The 20,603-nt window shown below is 44.7% G+C and overlaps 1 protein-coding gene across 1 annotated transcript; it reads left to right on the forward strand.

The window, feature by feature from the left end:
* Nucleotides 1-1,488: 1,488 nt before the first annotated feature.
* Nucleotides 1,489-14,812, forward strand: LOC126544934 (uncharacterized). The gene is made up of 4 exons (XM_050192488.2): nucleotides 1,489-1,683; nucleotides 7,509-7,827; nucleotides 11,805-11,996; nucleotides 13,527-14,812. Exons 1-4 carry the CDS (start codon nucleotides 1,568-1,570, stop codon nucleotides 13,602-13,604), a joined length of 705 nt encoding a protein of 234 aa, XP_050048445.1. The 5' UTR covers nucleotides 1,489-1,567; the 3' UTR covers nucleotides 13,605-14,812.
* Nucleotides 14,813-20,603: the final 5,791 nt, after the last annotated feature.

The raw sequence follows: 20,603 nt of genomic DNA on the forward strand, positions 1-20,603 counted from the left end.
GGCAACGCTTCACAATACGCTGGCTGTAAAAATATATATAGGTATGGCAATATAATCACAGGTGCTGCTAAAATGCGTCTATGTCGTCTCGTAGCATGGTGGGGCTGAATATTACTTGCACAGTGCACGACGACGTGTGCTATACGCCTCGGCTATCACACGACTCATAGCATCTACCGGTATACAGCTAATCAGTGAGGGTCGCAAGCAGCAGATCTGAGCAGATCTACCGGGAAGCTATGGCTTGTCTTCGAAAGTCAACCTAAGTAGGTGGTCAACCTTCGATGGTTACTGCCATTTTTTTTAACCTCGCTGGACAACTATAGGTTCCTATCGCAATCTGTTTTACGGCTTGATGTGCACATGTGTACAGCATACTGAAAGATACAAATATTGTTTAACAAGCTTTGTTTAAGAAAGTTTAGCAGTGTTTGCGGCCTTAATTCGTTAACCACCAAGGTTGACGAGCGCGAAGTCCTTTTGTCTCTTACGGACCATTATCGTATACAAGCAAGGATCTGTCAGTGTATCTGCAAATACCGTTTGGATTGCCTGATGCCAATCCCAAGTACGCCTTGCCGAGTGCTAGCACTGTCGAGAATGAATCAAGAACGCTGTCATCGCTTTGCAAACAGCACGAAGGCACAGTTTAGTTTTCAAATCTCAGACACACCCTCGTCGTCTGGAACTCGGCGAGTGGCGTCTCGCATTTCTTCGCCGGCAGCCAATTGCAGTTCAATCGCCTCCCATCAATCACGATAGCCCAGACGTCCTTCGTCGGACCCCGCGCGCACTATACAGCTCCGCACCCAAGAGCTGAACAGGAGTGCATGCAGGCAGACGCTGTTGGTTCGTAGACGACGAGACGCGAGACAAAATAGCGGGGCGAAATTACATATTTTCATTGCCATTGGCCCTCTTAGAGTCCGCGAGAGCCCGTGACGCAATGGCTGCGAACGCCTCCCATTGGCGGAAGACCCAGCGTGCTCGCAGTTATATCGGCGCACGCGCCAACCGTCGAACCCCTCCCCCTCCCCCCCCCCCCCTCCCCGCACGCGTAGCCGTCGGAACTGTGAAAGTAGACACGGAGAAGAAGGAACAAAACAAATATATAGAACAAATACAAGCGAGTATGAAAAAGAAGAGAAAGAATAAAGGAAAGAAGAACGCTGTACAGGCAGCTGTTCACGGTCAACCGGCGGCGAAAGAAACAACGCAAACGCGCACGAAAGCGTCGAGCCATCAAAACGCCCCGAGGCAATTCTCGCGCGCTGCCCCGTCGCGCCAACTATAGCGGTTCGCGCGCGTCGCGTGGCGCGCTCGTGCGGTGCGTTCCAGTTGGGCGGGCTCTGTCGTGACGTCATAATGGCGGGGCGGACGGCTGGCGAGAGAGTGTCCGCCGTGACGTCACAGGCTCCGCCCAGCCGGTGCTTTCGCCTTTCCCGAAAACGGGAGCAAACGCTTCGGCGGCACACGTCGCAGTGGCGACGAGTGGTCCAGACAGTCGTTGGCGTTCGCTCCGCGCGTGCCCTGCTGCTGAAGGTCTGTCGCGATAGCGCGCTGGAATATGGCCAGTGTACTGCCCAGTCCGCCGTCCAGCGACGACCACCTGACCACGGTGGGGTTCTTCAGTCACGTGCCGGCTTGGACTACTACGACAATGCTGCCCGGTCTTTGTCGGAGGTGAGTTCCGAAACGCCTTTGACGTCAGGCCGGCGTCGCATTGTGGACGAACGTGCACACTTGCGAGTGGATTGAGAGGCCGTTTGCGAATCATGCCTCTCGGCAGTGAAAACAGCCGCATGGGGATTATTATGCGAACGTGACGCTTGCATGGTGGGCGTGTAAACGGATTTGAGGGCACTAACAAACCGTTTGCCGGAGCGACAATAGCTTTGGTTGCTGGAGATTTGTTCGAGGCAGCTTGAACCGTTGAGAGGGCGCGTGAAACGAAAGTTTTCAACCATCCCTTATCGTGAAATCATCACGCGCGCCTCTCACACAGACACCCAAAAAGGTTATTGACCGAAGTAATGCCGTTGTCGAGTTGAGTTCTTATAGCAGTTCGAGGCGATTATTTTTATTTTTCTCGAGGACAGCGGCTCGGCAGCCGACTACGTCGGGTGAGTATGTGCCGATCTGGGACGACTTATGATGAATCACTGATAAATGTGACTATATGGTACACATTTTCGTGCGCACTCCACGAAAGATGTTCGAGGAGGAAGGCTGAGAGTTCGTGCAGTTTCTAGTGAGTGCTCGTATAGATCTATAGATTTAGCTCACAGTCAGTGCTGTCGCGTTGCCTTTATTAAAAGATTTGAATTACCGGGTCAGTGGACACAGCTTATTCATTGGCTGCGAGCGTTACGAGAAAGGAAAATCTATCGCCTTCGATTGCGTAACGCGGCACGTCGAACGTCCATACCGCGAAGCATGGTGGTGCCCGCCTCCGTAAAGTGGTCATATGTAACAAGGCTGAGCCCGTTGACGCGAAATGATGACACAGGTTGTGTGCATGCACTGCGTTCAATTTACCAGGAGCTCAACGTCCGTCGCTTCTTTTCTTCTTTCCCTTGCCTCAAATAGGAAGGGAACTGGCAAAATTAAATCTCCTGTGCACAAGAATGTACAACTTGGCTGCAGGAAAGTTATATTCTTTGTCAGAGCGCTCTTTTCTTCCAAGGGCTAGACAACTTTTATTTGGTTTATTGCCGCCTTCTTCAGAATCTGAATGATCAGATGATCGAAGGAACTGTATGTATACATGTAAAAGCAATCTGCATGCTTCAGCCAGTCATCCTCAGCCGTAGCTAAGGGGTCATGATGTTCTGCTGTGAGCACAAGGTTGCCCGTCCGATTTCCTAGTGAGATGCGCCCCTGCACACGGAACGCAAGTAAACATTAACTGTTCCCGCGTAGTCAACGTCATTGCGAAGCCCTCAATGTACGGTGTTTTTCGTAGCCCTTATATGTATGTGCTACGAAAAACGCAGCTATAGAAGTGTTAAAAATTGGAAGGCGAAATCCAAGCACCCAAGCAAACAATAGATCATGCACTCCGTGGGCCTAAAATAAAGTCAGCAATGGCTGCAGAAACGGAACTTGCCAAGGTTGAAGACTGGGCGTGTTCGTATAACATATTGGAGGTCGGATTGCGCAACATTTTGACTAGACACACAGAAGAACAACACACACCACAGAGCTCTCGCTACTTGCAACTATCGTTTTATTCCGTTGCCAGTGGAATAAGTATACAGGAAGATACTCAAAGAGGGAGAGCGACGCTGTTGTGTGTGTTTCTCTTCTGTGTGTCTCGTCAAAATGTTGCGCAATCCAACCTGCAACATAGAAACGGCCTATGTTTGGCCTGACAGTTGTCCACGAGAAAGACCATATGGTTGTGACATCATGCACGGACAACGCTGACCTCTCAATTATGGTGAGCCATAAAAATGACAGCTGTCATAGGATGAAGTCGTATATTTGAGACACGGGTAACTGGAGATCGCTGAGAGACACCTTTCGTCCTGCAGTTGAAATAGATGAGAATGGTGATGATAAGCATTACTGAAATGTTACGATGTAGCACCGACACGTGGTTGACTATGAACATTGATATCGTGTCTGTCCTGGCTGTTTCAACATTTCCGTCCTGTTTGCCACTGTGCGACGAAGATTAAACCCGTCTGGGCTGATTGTCAATTTCATTGCAGACAAAAAAGTAACTGAAGCAGTAATAATCACTTCCCTTGCCACGTGATATCCGCATGCAACTTTACTCTCGCTAAATAGTGAAACAACCATGACAGTCGCAGAAATAGATATTAAATAAGGTTGGCTGATGTTTTGATTAAATGTACGAAATATTTATCACGGCGGTTTTGCAGTCTTTGCTGCCATAGTTTTCTAAACTTCACATCTCAGTGCCAGTGGACTACTATAAATTGCAAGTGTGATCAGACCAATATTTCGTCAGAAAATTACTTCACCTGGACACTTCATGAGATGTTGCTGCTCAGTAGTTCTAGGGCTACGAAGATTTTGTTTCCATAGCGTACCTTCGAGGCTGCTGGCATTATAAAGCTAGTGAAAAAATATGCGGATCACGCAGTGCTATTGTTAAATGATGATAAGGTAATATTGAGATTCGTATGCCAAGCCAAACTTGAGCGGATCTCTAATGACCGCAGTAGAAACAATGGAAGGTAAAACCATTAGCGTAGCTTCAAGGACCAGATGGACGGAAAATGTGGTATCCGAGAGCTGAAACTGCGTCACCGTTATTCCAGTTTCGAGGGGGAAGAAACTGAATTAAGCTGGTCATTTAATGCGTCTGGCAGATAACCGGAGGTCTATCAGAGTTACAGAGCATATTGGGGCATATTATTGTCATAAAAACACTGATCTTCATCTATCTTTCGTTAACGCCGCGTGCCCGGTACTTTCAGCTCACGGATGGCACCCGCGCAATCAGCGGAACATGGTGGTAGTAACAACTTCATTAAAATTCCTCTCAGGTATTTAAGGCGAGGGAGGCCCGAGTCCTAGAATGGCCCCTCGCAAGGAGCTACGCTTTTGGCCCATGCTACGAGGGCTTGCTGTGGTCTTTGATCTGGCGTTCTCAGCAGCTCCTCCCACGTCTATTGTGAGGCAGCTGACAGGAGTGACCTGGGCCAAATCGCGTTCATGACAGATAGCGTTGATATTATCGAGAAAGGAGACGAAAGCTAGACAGACGACTTGTTTTTGCGTGACAAACATACGACCCGAAGAACGAAAAGTGTTCTGCAGTGAAGGAAACGGAAGCGCATTTGAGGACGGCAGTGAAATATATGCTGTAAAAATATACATTACACTTTTATATGCAAATAAGGGTGCAAATCGGTCTGTAACTAAAAGTCTTGCACAAAAAATTATTAAAGGTGTGAGTTGTACACCGATTTATATCTTCATTGGCTTTTAAAGGTGTAATTTTTTACGGTGTAGGTGGTGTAATGAAACTGGGAAATTTACAGACTTTCAATGTTGCCAGCCGGCTCAAGACCGGCATAACTGGAGACCTCTCTGGCAGAGATATTTATCCATGGAGTGGACGTAAAATTTGGGGATCATGGAGATCTGAGATTGCCCAAGCAACACAAAAGAAGATACTTTACTCGAGGTATTCAATGCGGCCAGTTGAGAGTTGATTTCGCTTTCGCGGTACAAAGCAGAGTGCAGCGCGTGCGCGTTGAACATGCAACACTCCCAACGTTCGCTGGCTGGAGTGTTATAGAGAGCATACAAATTTTCTTCTCCTTCTGCTGGGAGCGGCCCGCAGCGCGCTGAGTCGCGTACCTCAGGACCTTCATTAAAGTTTTGCATCCATCCATCCATCCTTCCGCTCTGATAATGAATGGTCTAAAACTCGAGTCGACAAATTAGGCTACCCCGTACAGCGATGGAGGGAATGCTTGGTGCATGTACTGAAGTTGACTGTCGATGGCCGTCGGTGTGCTCACCGGCATGCGCTCGGCACGTGACCGAACACGGAAGGCTTATGGCGTTTGCCTGGAACTTTTGAGGCGCACGCTCGTTGTTTGGTATACAAGTTCATTTAGCATTTTTTTCTTTGAGATGAATAGGGAAGGATATGGTACATGCTTCTCCTATTTTGTCATATAAGACATACCGGAATATACTACGGACATTCACAAACAATTAAAGAGAGGTTCTGCTTTATCAAAAACCCACAACGACTACACAATTATCAGAACATCGTGAAGGAAGACTTAAGATTAGGGCGCATAATAAAATGCAATTCTACAAAAGCTAAACGATATCGCCCAGTTACGTACTGACGAGCAAGATGCTTCGCCGGGCACAGTGCACAGTGCTGTGTTTTTTCGACATTCTTTATTCCTCTTTTCTTGCGCTCCTTTCTATTACGTCCAGTTTATGTGCATCGTATTGTGCATATTATCAGTTGATGCGCATCATTTATGTTCCATCAGGTCAAGTACCACATAACGCAGTTCCTCAATGTTTTCATTATTCATGCACCAGTCCGTAGTGTCCGGATCGTCAATACTCATTAACTTTGAAATAAGCAATACAATATTAGAAGCAACCATGCGAAACGCATGTCCGTGAGCTTGCGTAAGCAATAATTATGCAAATAACCTATACGCAGACAGATTAAACGCATCACGTGCGTGCAGTGCGTGTTGAGCATTGATCTCAGACCGTCTGCTGACGTCTCGTGCAATCGTTGGCGTTTAAACACTGTTCACTTCACAGAGCTCAGGAGTGCTTGAATTCTGGAGATCAGGAAATGTGTTTGTTGCGAACATTTGCATTGGAAAATTTTTTACGCGCTAATTTTTCTTGCTTTTGTCCTTCTCTTTTTCATTTCATTTCTCACAATAACAATTTTATTTATTTTACTTTGTTATCGTGTTGAAGCAAAGACTTTTAATCCCTTAGTCAATGTCACATTAATTACGTTCATACTAAAACATCACATTTAGTGTCAAGCGCTCTTCCGCATGTGACACCCCGCGTTACTCCTGTCCTTCTTAATTTGCACGTAGGAAGTCGTAAAAACCATCATTTAAAGAGTGTGCCCAATGACTATAATAATGGTTTTGCAAGGTGCACCCATCATTGCAAGGTGTACTCCACTTGTTATAATACTATGTTTTTACTAGTGAATCGCGAACCAAATAATTCGTTTTCATCTCGGTTGCACTTACGATTGTAGTATGTAAACTGCTACGGTTTTATAGATGTCATACATTCTATGTATTTTCGATGTACTACCCCCCTACTCAATGCCTCACTTTGAGGCCTGTAAGGTATCTTTAGCTAAATAAATAAGATTGTCAAGATACTGATCAGATTTTCGGTAATTTGGGTCTCAAAACAAAACTGCGATGTTATGAGCTCTTGTGAAGGACGACAGCGTGGTCTGATGTTTTCATATTTACCACCTCTGCATATATCATATATTAAAGAAGCCAAATGTTTTTTTGTTTTTCTACCTGATCGGATGACATGTAGCCAAGCTTCAAAGCTTTTCGATTTTTCCGAGACATATGGTAGAAATCACAACACGTTCATGGTCTTGTGGCGTAATTTCGTAGGCCTAACTTTGTAAAAATGAATCACTCACCTGATTAACAACGAGATATTATCGTTACTGCATAGACTCCAGCCTTGGATGAGGCTAAAATATGACTGCTGTAACCACTCATTTCTTGCTTTCATTGCGAAGAGCAATTAGTAGCAAGGGTTAATTCGGATAGGTTATAGTGCGGTCTGTGCGCTCCGACGTTGTTACACAGCCGTAGTCAAGCGTTTGTAGATATCCCTGCCTATATCTTTCGGCACCGTGCAATAAATTTTAGTTTTATCCCGTTGTTGCGTTGCTTGCCTTCCTATGTCGTTAACGAACAAGCGCAGCTAACAATATCTCTGTAGCCCCTCATTGAATGTTCTTTTTTTTCTCTGCTCTTCGCATGTAGCCGCGACTTCGGCTGCCGGCCCTGCACACCCGAGACGCCAGACGACTCATCCAGCCGCGACTCCGACTCCGGCTGCTCGCCGAACCACGTTCTCAAGGACGACAGTTGTGCACAGGATGCGTGCACGATGGTGACGTCATCGTCCGCGTCAGCGTCACCCAAGTCGGCGTACAAGCACGTGCCACACCGAGAGAAACCCCCGCACCTTGTGGCCCGCAGGAATGCCAGAGAGCGACGCAGAGTGCAGGCAGTGAACAACGCCTTCTGCAGGCTACGGAAGTGCGTGCCGGTCGAGAACAGGGCCAAGAGACTGTCAAAGGTGGGCACACTATGCCTGTTTTCTGTACACGTTTAACTGCTTATGTTTGCTGTACAAGTTACAGTGATATTCATAATGGGAACAGCGCGAACAAGACGACGACGGAGTGAAAGGGCACAGGACGAGCGTTGTCCTGTGTCAGGACAGCGCTCGTCCTGTGTCCTTTCACTCCGTCGTCGTCTTGTTCGCGCTGTTCTCATTATGAATGAATGCCAACTCGCCCAACTTTCCACTTTATTACAGTGATAGCTGCTCATATTTGTTATACACGTTACAGCGATAGCTGCCTATGTTTGCTGTACAAGTTACAGCGATAGCTGCTCATATTTGCTATACACGCTACAGCGATAGCTGCCTATGTTTGCTATAGAAGTTACAACGACAGCTGTTCACGTTTGCTGCACACGTCACAGCGATAGCTGCTTGTAGGTTATCTCGCGGATTGTGCGGGCCATTTGATTTGGTACAATAACTTGCGCTAACTCGCGATGCTGGTGGCTTTTAATTCATTACAGCTGTTTTATGTAAACATTACTGCGGAAGCTGCTGATGACTGTAGGTGTGCAACACTAGATTGTGCTGAGTAGTGGTGTGGAGGCCTCTAAGTTACTTACTGCTTTTTATTCACGTTACAGCTACATAGTTATCTATGGGATATTGCTGGTATAATATAGGCCTGCGGCGCTTACTTATGCTTCGCAGCGATATTAGCCTTCAGTTTACGATTCTAGTTTTCGCACATCAATGAAAGATATAGACAGAAATAAATATATTTTGTTTTTTATGTTACGTGTACTTTAAAGTTGTACTTATTCTTGAGCTTTTAAGAATATATCTGGTTTACCCGTCTATTACTTCTTTTATCAGTTGCAGTTTTCATGCTTCTCTGACAGGCATCAACTTATAGGGACTGTTTAAAGCAGACAGTTGGCTAACGCGCGCAGGAATTTCCGAAGTAGCAAAAATTACTGATGCGTCAGTTTTACTGCTCTATATGTAAAGTGAAAAGGTACAAGAAAATAGAGTAAACTCCACAAGTTTTTCCGAAGTGGACACAGTTACAAGCATATACGCACTGCTAAGTTATAACCAATGAAATTTTATATAACTCATTATGACGATTATGTATAAGCATGCGATGACGTTACAGTACATTGAGACGTTACAGTACATTGAGCTATGATTAATAAATAAATTTGTAAATGTTGTTTGTCTGAAGATCTAGGACGCCCTGGTGAACTCCGGTGCTCTATATAGATCATTCATTGTTCATGAGGTCAAATATAGTAAACGGCTTATGATAAATTACGATGCAAATAATTTCTCAATTTCAAATTTTTATGCCTCCTGAGAGCACACAACCAATTACACCTGCAGTTATTCCAATGGTTATAATCGATCTGAAGTCTAGCACACATAACGAAAGATAGAAATTTTTATTTTGTTATGCTACCTCTAATGTGGCCTGTCAAAACCACATATCTTTGCGGTACCACCTTCAGCGCATTTAACTCAGTGTGGTTGTGTGGCACTGGTAGAGGTGTCCGTATCACAGCTGCGGGGTCTGCGATTTGAACCGAACTAGTGAAATTTTTTTTCTTAGTTTTGTTTTGTACAGCTTCAAACGCAGACAGCTAGTCACATTCTGAGAACTGTGGGTACGCAATATTACCCGGATTATTATCAGAACTGCCATATTATGAAACTCAAGTAAACATTGCAACACTTACACATGAGCTGCATGTAAACTAATCCATTATAAATATTTAGGGCCTCACTGAAAATCCTTTGCCCGTCCATTCCGTATTCAAGTACGACCGAGTTACCTAAATTTGACTGCGCACTTTTCCAAAGAACGCATGTCTGGGCAGCGTCACGCTCGCCTGAATATCAAAATCGCGGATTGCCGCGAATCACTCTTCCCGCTTAAAGCATCCTCTAAACTCTACTATCCCAGTAAAACCATGCATGCCGAATACGTAGCTTCAACAGGTCAGCCGAGGAGTATACGTGCACTTGATCGCTGGAAATCCGCCTTTATATTTAGTAAGCGTCCGTGGCTGCCCTGCTCCTAGTATTGTTACGACTGAGGCTACATTTAGCCGAACATCCCAACTGGACGCGCTGCGGCGTAGCACAACATAGCAGAGGGCAGCTACGTTGATACATAGCTATCCTAGATGATACAGCTAGATGATACAAACAAGGCGATACAGAATTTAAAGAAAAGCACGAAAGAGAATTGAGACCACGACACACCTCCCTGCGTAAGCCACCTGATATAATGGAAAATACAGCAGTTATGAATCCGCGCATCACCTGGTCATCGTCACCTTGTTGTCAACCTGTCCTACGTTACGCTACAAAGCAACACGTCTAGGCAAGATCCCCCGCTTCCCTCACGCTGCATTTTTTATTGCGATAGCATATTATAGGCGGAACGCATACATTTTGTACGCGCCTGTCTGGAAAAAAATGTGGCCTGATCCCAAAGGCAGTACAATGTAACACAGCGTCTCGAAGGACCTCACCTTGACCGAGAGAGTAATGCAAGAAACTGGCTCTTGACACACGCACATGACGTTTCGTAGAGCGCGACTTTGGCACAGGATAAGCATGCGCGCGATCGTGGCCCCAAGCTTAGGGCATGCTGTGACGGAAGACAGAGCTTGGGTCTCACCATCGGTCCCGCGTTTGTTTAAAACATTACAGGCAGACTTTACCCAATTTGAAGGCATATAACTGAAAACTAGAGATATGTTGAACCTTAAGTGTACACGATCGCTTCACAGCGTGTACGAAATTGCCAGAGATACGCGACATACAAATGCCACTTTGATAAATAAGAATGCGCAAGGTCGGCAACGACGCATGAGCGCAGCTGTCAAGACGTCACAATCACCAAGATTAAGCTGTCTCATACTTAGATATTGGAGCTAAGCTCTGGTCCCGTTCTTTTTTTCATTTTTATATCGCTTTCTAGTGGATCAGAAGTGCGCTTTATTATGAATCTGGTAGCTTATTTATTACGGTACTGGAAATACTGGCAACAGATATTTTGCCGGCTTTTCCTCAACGTTAAAATGCTTTGTGAGCGAAAGGATGGTATGAGGAGAAGTGGATCCTTAAAACTATTAAGTAGTTCGCTACAATACGCAGGGCAGTCATTTTCAATAAAAAGCAAGTGAAATCTACATCAATTTTTGCACAAGTTGGAAACAAGGACAAAACGAAAGGACCTTACTGTGATCACAGTCGCTTTGAAGATGTAAGTAAAGAAAGAAAGGACGTTTTGTACATATTGCGACAACACGCTCTAGAAACACCGAACATCGACACAGCCACATATATACTGAAAGGCAAAGTCACCTTCTCAATAGAAAAACAAAAACAAAAATCTGCAAGCTCCTGAGACGAAGAGACACAGAATACAAAAAAATAAACGCGATAATAGTAAAGACAAAGAATTCGAGGTTGGGTGAGTTGGTGCGCTTGCACTGTATGACTTGGTGCTAGTAGTATTCCTGAAAAGTACAGGCAATAATAAACAGCAATGAATACCTTTCGGTGTATTTGCATGTCCGTGGTTTTATGTACCCTCAGCTTGCGTATATCTTATCATTCACCGAAGATGTGGAGTAGCATGCTGGGCTGTCAAATATTCAAACAAAATTGACTTTTCACTAAAGAACGTATGTGGAAAAAGAAAGTAAAAAAGATAAAGGTTGTAAACGAATGCGCGATAGCCAGCAAAGCCTATTGAAGAAGGCATTGCGGCTAAATACAGAAAAAGAAACATGATCCAACAGTTTTGGTTAGTTGTATACGATGGAGGATGAAAAATTCAGCAGCGTCATCGCTCTGTTTCGGAATAATGAGGCCGCTTATCCTCTCCTTGTTGACGGTCTACACTACTTTAAGTTTGAGTCGGTGGACATGTTCTTTTTTAACACCTCTGTCTTTTCTTGTTACTGCAGGTCAAAACGCTCCACAGGGCCATCGAATACATTCAGGCCCTTCAACGCCTTCTAACAGAGGCTGACAAGGCTGTTACGTCATCTACCGCACCTGAAGAGGTGTGCGCACCAAGCGCCATCTACCAGGAAACGCCAGAGCCAGTCTGCGACAAGGAGAACGATGCTAGTCAACGGTGGATCACTTTGGAAAATGTAAGTCCACAAGAGTGCCGGCATTTGTTCTATTGAAGGGAAGGTCAAAAGAGAAACTTTGGCTCGGCCGAATTACAAGAGCACTGATCACCAGCTCACCAGTCAACCACATCACAAAATATAACGTTTTTAAATATTTTCACAGTTGTAGTTCCACTTTATCAGGATGAGGACTAAGTTGGTAAGCAAGCATTTGCTCATGAAATTGATTCACACCAAGCATACGTTCACGGCAAGCACGTGTTCTTAAAAAATACGTACCAGTAAATCAAGACGCCATTTAGATAGCAGCAGTCGGCCATGGTGATTTGACTTAATTATCACGTCTATTTTTGTCAACGTTGACGAAGATAAATACGATCAGTTCGTTCACGAAGAGGCAAAAGCTAGTCGACATGGTCCTATCTAGGCGTAGAACTATTTATGCTGCTGCGAGAACAACGTGATTAAATATTAGGGGATTCACACAGAGAAAAAGTTCAGAAAAACCGACGTCAATGAAAATTATTTACATTATTTTTCAATGAATAACTTACTTTTCGTAATCTGAGCGAAATTTTCACTGCAGTGTTTCTACAGTTGCTACTAATATCAAAGACATGCTAAGTAACAGTTCTCTTTGTCGTAGAACGAATTTTTGATGACACGTCAGTTTCGTGAAGTACAGTATGAAAAGAAACAAGAAAGTTAGATACCAGAAAGGACTATGTTTCAACAAGAACGCGTACTTGCCATCGTTCTCATGATGGCTAGTCTTCCATATTAGTGACATTATGAAAGAGCTAACCACATCAACCCAACCAACTGTCCTTAGTTTTGCAGTTTATTTATTCATCTATCGCAATATTGGAGCTGCGCACGAACAGTACAACCAGATATCACTCAAGTAATCTTAGTATCACTTTCTAGCGTCTACTGCTGACATTCATGCTGATAAGCCACAGACTTGGGCTGCTGCATTTTTTTACGCTGTTAAACAGTTATAAGCTGGTATATAGATATCATTGTAACGTTATGATTCTTTTGAAAACCACGGCTACTAGTGACATCACGATTTTCGTTTTATATATCACGCTTAAGGCATCGGAAACGAAAATGAAACTTAGGATTAATTTTCTGCCCTCACAGGTGTACTGTGAATTCAAGTGAACATGGATCTTGAATAGTGCTTTGGTAAACATTCGTTCGGTTGTAACAACGAGGTTGCTCTAGTTCATGGGACGGTATACACTGCAGTGGATCTGCTCAGTGCAGTCGTCGACTTGGGGCTGCCGAGTCTGTATCTTTTTAAATTTGCAGAAATATGGGAGCAAACGTAATAAATAATTGATATATATCACTGGGATCAGCGATGAAAGTGGTTCGGTAAGTAGAAATAAAACGTAGCAATAGAGGATAGAGGATCATGGTAACGCGCATTGCGTCATGGACATTTCACTGCTCCATTTTCGTGCGTAGTAAAAGCTAGACACATGTGCGTAGTATTCCCATCACCGTTCTTACTCACTTTCTTTATTGTTTTTCCTGCAGGCATCCGTGTGTGGAGCGGAGAGCTATCCCGGTTACCTCAACTTCTATGAAGAATGTGGCATTGCGTTTGCCAGTTGACTTTCTTGAAGCAGTTTATGAAATTTGGTTGACCTATACCTTCACATACTCCTGCGCACTGTGTGCCTTGCTGACGGGCATCTGATGACGTCGTTCACGTCGAAGACACGTGACACATTCCGGAAACTATCGACATGTATACCTCAGCAGCTACTCCAGGTAGCAAGACTTCTTAAGACGCCAGTGATGACACTATGCATGCATTATTGTACCGTCATTAATTCCCAGGAATCGTAACGTGATGCATTCTCAGGACGCGTGATATTGTTCTTGCCGAGCAGTTGTGACATTGATAGTGTTCGTGCCGAGCAGTTGTGACATTCAGGACTTTTTGAATATCATCCAACATCAATGAGTATTCATGAACTTCACGAATATCGTCCGCCGCTGCTCCAGACATACGTCTGCGACTCTTGTACATAGCTTGACTTGTTGACATGCTTGTGTAAGCATTTTTTTTTCATTCCTAAGAGAGGTGGTATGATTGATTCCCTCGATATGTGACGTGTTCCATTCCTGAGCCGCCTCTGCCATTGTTCATGACACCCGAATGTGAGAACATCCAAGCTTAGTGGATGAAAAACTGTTAATGGCAAATTTGCTCTACATTATCCTACAATAAAATGACGTTACGCAGAAGTATAGCGCGTGGTGACGTAAGAAGCTTGAAAATACGAGCATGATTCAAGGGGATCACTCATGCAGAGCTGTCGTATCTAAGACTTATCAAAAGTTGAGCAGTATTATGACTGGTCACAAGTGTGTCTTGGCGATATGTTGCGTTCTTTCCGTTCTTTGTTGCAAAACCCATTGTACTCATTTTTTGTTTCGTCATGTATGTACCTAAGTCATGCTTACGCACGCGCAGTGGTGACCTACGGAAATGTGAAGAACTGTGCTATATGTAAGCCATCAGGGATTGTGTCACCAAGGAACCCTTAGGCCACCATGTCCATGGGCATTTGACGTCGGAAGTCTGATTTGTTTTTTGTTAGTTTTTTCGTTGATTTTGTGTTTTCTTGGAGAAGTTGCTTGCGAATATACTCCAGAATGTTCCTCTCAGAGTGGCATTGCAGAGTTGTCCTAGTCCTCTCTTTTTTTCTATCGTTACCTTCTACATATGTTTTTTTTTTCGTGTTGTAAATACGAGCTTTCCTTTTCTTCGACAAATGACTTTGTAGGATCAATAAAAGTGAACTATGAAGAAAGCTGTCTGCGTGTGTGGTCACTGGTAACTACGTCTAAGGCTGTCCTGATATGAGTGAGGCTCATATATGCACAATAGCTAAGAGTTTGTATCGGCACTACGGCCCAGCTAAAAAATTTACACACTCACTTTATCGCACTGCTAATCAGAGTAACGTATTGGAGACCCTGTTGGGTATCTCTGAAGTAATGCATATCTGACGCTCCACTGGCCTCGCTTCCTTTCGACTCCATAGAACTCCTCGAGCCCAGGAGTTCATTCACCGATGGGACACACATGCACCTGTGCACCCGCGTGCCCTTCCTCCCCGCAATATTTCTGCAATGAAAGAAGTTTGCCTCCGGAAGCTTCAGGCTTGAATGACCCTTACACCTTCTGTCATTTTTACCTACAGATATGCAAGTAACAAGCCTAGAATTTGTCTTAGTTCCTGTGTCGACGGCCGACAGTCGTACCTGCCGATAGTCATACCGTTTTGTGAGTGTCTCTTTCCTGGTACACGGGATATTAGGCACGAGTCCCTCAAGGAGGCCAAACTAAAGCACGTTGTTCTGGAGGACTACACCCGTTGTACAACGGACAACAAATACGCTAACTCCCTGCTGCAGTAGGTGCATCAAACAGAGCGTGTTTATTTGATGCCCATTTTGTTCATTTTTTAACTACCCAAGCTTTGCGGCAAATCTCCCGAATACTAAAGAGACTCCTTACCAACTTCATAGCCTTCGTTTTTTTTGTTATCTCTCTCAATATAGAGTTTGCGTCAAATTTTTCAAAAACTGGGGGGGGGGGGGGGGGGGGGGAGTGAGCGTAGAATTTTAAGCACATGATGATTTTCAACGTAACGATCAATAATTACGGCAGGAAGGAGTTTGCGCGGGTTAGAATATATCGGCGTGGCTCACAGAGAGCTTTTGGGAGGGATGTGGCGTGAGTGACACAGAGTCGCAGATTTGAAGGAGTAGCTAAATTTCAGATAACCACTCAAAGTAAAATGCAGTGTTCGCGCGTTAGAAGTGAGAAATGCTTGCGCGTATGAGGAAGGTTATTTAGAGTAAATAGGTATTCACAGGTGGCATTTTCGTATAGGGGTAACGTTGTAACCCCTGCGATCACATATGTCAAAATGGCTGATAGCCGCCTGGTCACTTGGTCGGTATTTTACCACCCGGGAACAGGAAGCTTCTTTGTACAAGGAAAACAATATGAATGCGGGAATGACCTATAGTAGTATAAAAGCAAAGCTTTTCTTGCCCATTTTTTGCATGGTTGCTGTCTCTTGTCTGCTGCCGGGTAGGTCGGTACCCCTGCGGATATATGCATTGATGAACAGACTAATTGACAGGTGACAGAATACACCAAAATAACAGAAGTGAACAAATCGCTCCTGAAGTATTGATACGGGTGCTTGTTCCTTTTTATAGGACTGCTATTTCACCCGCCAACAACCTAAAGTTATCGCTCAGCGCTAGAAGAGCCTGGACTTGGAATTTACTCGAATGTTATCGTTGATTATATTTGTTGTCAATGATCTCGATCGCGAACCTTGAGTAATCACGTTCTATGCACGACGCAAATAGCGTTGAACTTTCTGAAAGGTATGCGAGCACCAGCCATATTACACTGAAACCTTCGAAGAGTCATTTATATACAAGCCGATGTATAGTGCTACAAGCAGATCACATTTCGACGATCGAGGAGCATGCTCGCCACTATCATTCTTCCGAGCGTTAATTGTTTTGCTGGGCACACGTTCACCCAATAAAGTCAGTTCCGTGACTTGCGTTGTGCTGCTGTGGTTGTTCATCATCACTGCAACGTGACGGTATTAAGTGATAGCCGAGTTCTGAAAAGCCACAAACAAACAAACTTTCTATAAAAGGTCCATGTTGAAAACAAAGAAAATGTTCAAGGGCAGTTCACGAAGAAAACAGCTATGGGCACAAACACCAATATTCCAGCATGTGAAACGTCCCGCCATTGTTCCTAGTTGTAACTGAGAGTGGTGACTGTTGCCCAAGAAACTTGTATCTCAGAACCATTAGTTCGCTGTTCAAATATTCAATGACAATTGCACGGGGCGATAACAGCACAGGGTGCTTGGTTTCGCCTGGTGATTGACGCAAAGCTGCGGCAACACGTTTTTCTCCTATTACAAATGCCCTAAGGCGCAAAAGCACGTTAATAAACTGTATTAGCGACCAGTTATGAGCATTGAGAGATTCTGAGAACGTAACGTCTCAGGGGAAACACCGCCATGATTGCTTGGTGGTTTTGGCGCGTTACGCTACTAAGAACGATGTCGTGGCATCAAATCCCTGCCATGGTGGCCACATTTCGATGGGGTCAAAATGCAAAACGCCTACGTATCGTGCAATGATACGGAGGCAGTCAATATAGGCCGCAGCCCCCCATTACGGCGCGCCTCAGGATCAGATTGTGGTGTTGGCAAGTAAGACCGCAGAATTAGGTTTTTAACATTTAACTAATTAACCATCATTCCAGTACTGACGGAGTGCCATTTTGCAGCTCCCACAGACAATAGGGCTAGAGTTTTCTTTAGTCTTGAAGAAAACTCTACGCCCAGGTTCGCTGAATGTAGTGCACGTTGCCAACGTTAAGTTACAACAAAAAGTCCATGCGAGCGCTTTGGCTTATCTTCGATTTAGAAGACCGAAATGTGGTATGTAACGCGTATATTACTTCTTTAATGAGGCAAATGGGTCGTATAATTCACCGCCGTACGTAGCGGCATTTACAATTCAGATGTAAGGTAGAAAACTCGCGTAGCCATGTTGTCTCCTTTGTTGTGTAGGGTATTGCGTAGTAAGGCATTCGTTGTAACGGTGCACTGCAGTTGATATTACTACAAAAAGGTAAAAATCCTTTCTAGCTCGCTGCCCCGCAACATTTGGAAGCCATCCTTTAAGAAGGCCGTTAATGTATGCCCCTCAGAAGATGGTCGACGGCCCCCCTCCCTTCCCATAAGAAATGTGTGCATCAAAGTTCATGTGCCGGCCACGCGTTGTAGTTGGACCTCTTAGTTTATTCGTGCCGTTTCATTGTCGATCACAAATCTGCATCTCTTCATTATATTATTCCACTCCGAGTGTTGCCCTCTGCAGGCCATCAGCGCGACAGTGCCTGTGTGCCTAAAACACAGCCCACAGTCAATATACTCGACAACACACGCGGGCGGAATACGGGAGGTGTAGATGGCGTGTGCCGGACGCACGCAGCACGGTCAAACCACCTGCCCTCAGACCATCATGGCGCCCTGTTTACGTCATTTTGTTGGGTCGTGGTTGAATGTCACTGCTTTTTATTTGTTTGGCTAAGCGTGCAGGTGGAAAGAGATGGCACGGGGACGTTGCCACTGTACTTAGCAATAACGGTTTCTTGCTCCCCGCCCCGGCCCCTCGGGTATACGACTGCACCGATTGTGGTTTATTATGTACATTTCGCCGTTTTCTCGGAGGTGGCTGTGGATTTGATCTTAAATACATGCGGCATTTATTTCTCTCGGGGGAGTGCACTGTCGACGTCTGAATGTGAAATGAGTGCGCATCAGGGTTCTGAGCATTGCCGTAGTGGGACATTTCGGAGTAATGCAACTTGGTATATAGGGAGGGGGGGGGGGGGCATTGATGCGATCGATATATTAGTGCGGCTGTTGGAACGAAAAAAATGGCGTTTTCTGTCGCTGATATGAAAAGAAACTGATTTTTATATCAGGTTTATGAAAACTCTTTGTTGGCGCGCATCATTGACAGTGTCGTGCTGGATAAGGACAATCAGGGGAAACACCAAGTAAGTTTAGAAAAGTAAGGTAATTCAAATTTTTTTATTTTATTTAATCTAGAGGTAAGAAATTTACAAGTGGAAAGAGAAATGAAGCGAAAATTTTCTTTCTTGAATTGCTTGGATCTCAGCGCTGATGTATCAGTGTGACGTCGTAGATTTCAAGGTATGTTTCCGTTTTGGGCCGTTGAAGCTCAGTAATAGTAAACGTGCGTGGAGTCATGGCCAGCTGTTAAGGGAACATCAAGGAGGCGTCGCTTTTGCGCTCTTTCTGGCTCACCATGCCACTTTTCACTGCAAGGATAGGTTTATTCGTATACTCTCTGAAAAGAGGAGTTTCTAATACTCCTTTTCATGGGTCAGGGCTAGCCACATTCATGACTCAGTTAGTGTGAGAAAACAGAACTCGCTTTCAGCAAGGAGTCCTCCAATTATCTCAGCCTTAAATAAAGTTCTTCACACAATACTTCACACAAGAGTAATTGAGAGTGTCGTAGCAGATTTCTGAAACCTCTTAAGGGGGCGAAAGGATCCCCGACTCAAGGGTGATATGGCCACTGTTGAGAAATTCAGGTAGCTTTTCTCGATGAGTCAGATGACTTTAGCGGAGAGGGACACGTTACCTTATAATGCTCGCATTAAAAGCTGTACTAACAATTTGCGGCCATGCAGTGGATCTTGTTTTCTTTTGTTTATGTGTGCTTTGCTTTAGAAAAACCCTAAGGTTGAGCATGAAATGTGATGCTTGAAGGAACGAGCTTAGCTCAGAGCAGTTACCACTTCGCTAATGGATGCTTATGCAGACTTCCCTGTCTATCCAGAGAACCTTTGGTCAAAACGAAAAGTTTAGTGGTCACGTTGAATTACATTCATTACATGAGAATGAGTAATCGTAACACTTATCACAATAGACACTATGCCCACTATACTCTAGTTGCTAGACAGTACCTCTCTCTTTTGTGCGTGCTTTAGCAGACAGAATATATCAAACCCTTTGAGAAGGCTTGTTTTTCACTGTACATGCAAAGGCAGCGTGTCATATAACCACTTATACTTTATTAACCCTGTAATGCTTAATGTATAATTTCTATGCTTATTATTATGCCTGAGAATGGGAAGCTTAGCAGAAAGTTAGCAGTTGCGTTTTTAATGTCCTGGAGTGAAGTTTGAGCTGTGTATAGCTGAAGAAATCAATTAATAATAATAATTTGCTAAACTAATAAAGTACGAAATAAAATAGCATTTTATTAGTTTTAGTAAACTTGTAGCCTCCATTGTCACAAATGAAGGTGAAAAAGTTGTTCCAAGATCTTTTTTTTTTTGGTATGAAACTGGCGCTTGAGATATACAGGGTTAAGTGACCCCATAATTTCATTCTGGGATATAACATTGCGAAACTGCGCAGTCAGTTATGAGGAACGGCGCTGTGGGGGGCTTCAGATTCATTTCTGCTAAGTGCGGTTCTTTAACGTCCAGCTAATAATACAAGTTAAAGTTTTGCATTCCGCTCCCATTGAAATGCGGCCGCCGCGGCCGGGATCGAATCCTTGGCCTCGGGCTCACATCGTAGCGCCATAGCCGCTGAAATACGGCGGCGGGTCTTAAATGTCTTTTCGAACCGACAGTTGCAGCTACTGCAACACAGTCTCGATGAACATGGAACCCCGGCTGTAGCAACTTCATCTCCACCATCACCATCTACTTGCTGCGCTATAGCCCAGTAGCCATGGCGTTGCGTTGCTAAACTCGAGGTGGTGGGCTCAATCCCGATCGCGGCGGACAACTATTCGATGCAGGCTAAGTGCGAAAACGCTGACGGTCCTTCACTTAGATTTTTGTGGACGTCAACGAAACCCAGGTGGTCAATGTTAAACCGGAGTCCCCCTTCACGGCGTGCCTGCGTCGCACCACCTGGAGATTTACGCCAAACTTTGTGGCTCCTCCTGGTGGGCCACGTCAGCACATCCAGGGTGTGTGTGATTGCGCTCGTC

This window comes from Dermacentor andersoni, chromosome 10, assembly GCF_023375885.2.
Source record: "Dermacentor andersoni chromosome 10, qqDerAnde1_hic_scaffold, whole genome shotgun sequence".
Lineage (NCBI taxonomy): Eukaryota > Metazoa > Arthropoda > Arachnida > Ixodida > Ixodidae > Dermacentor > Dermacentor andersoni.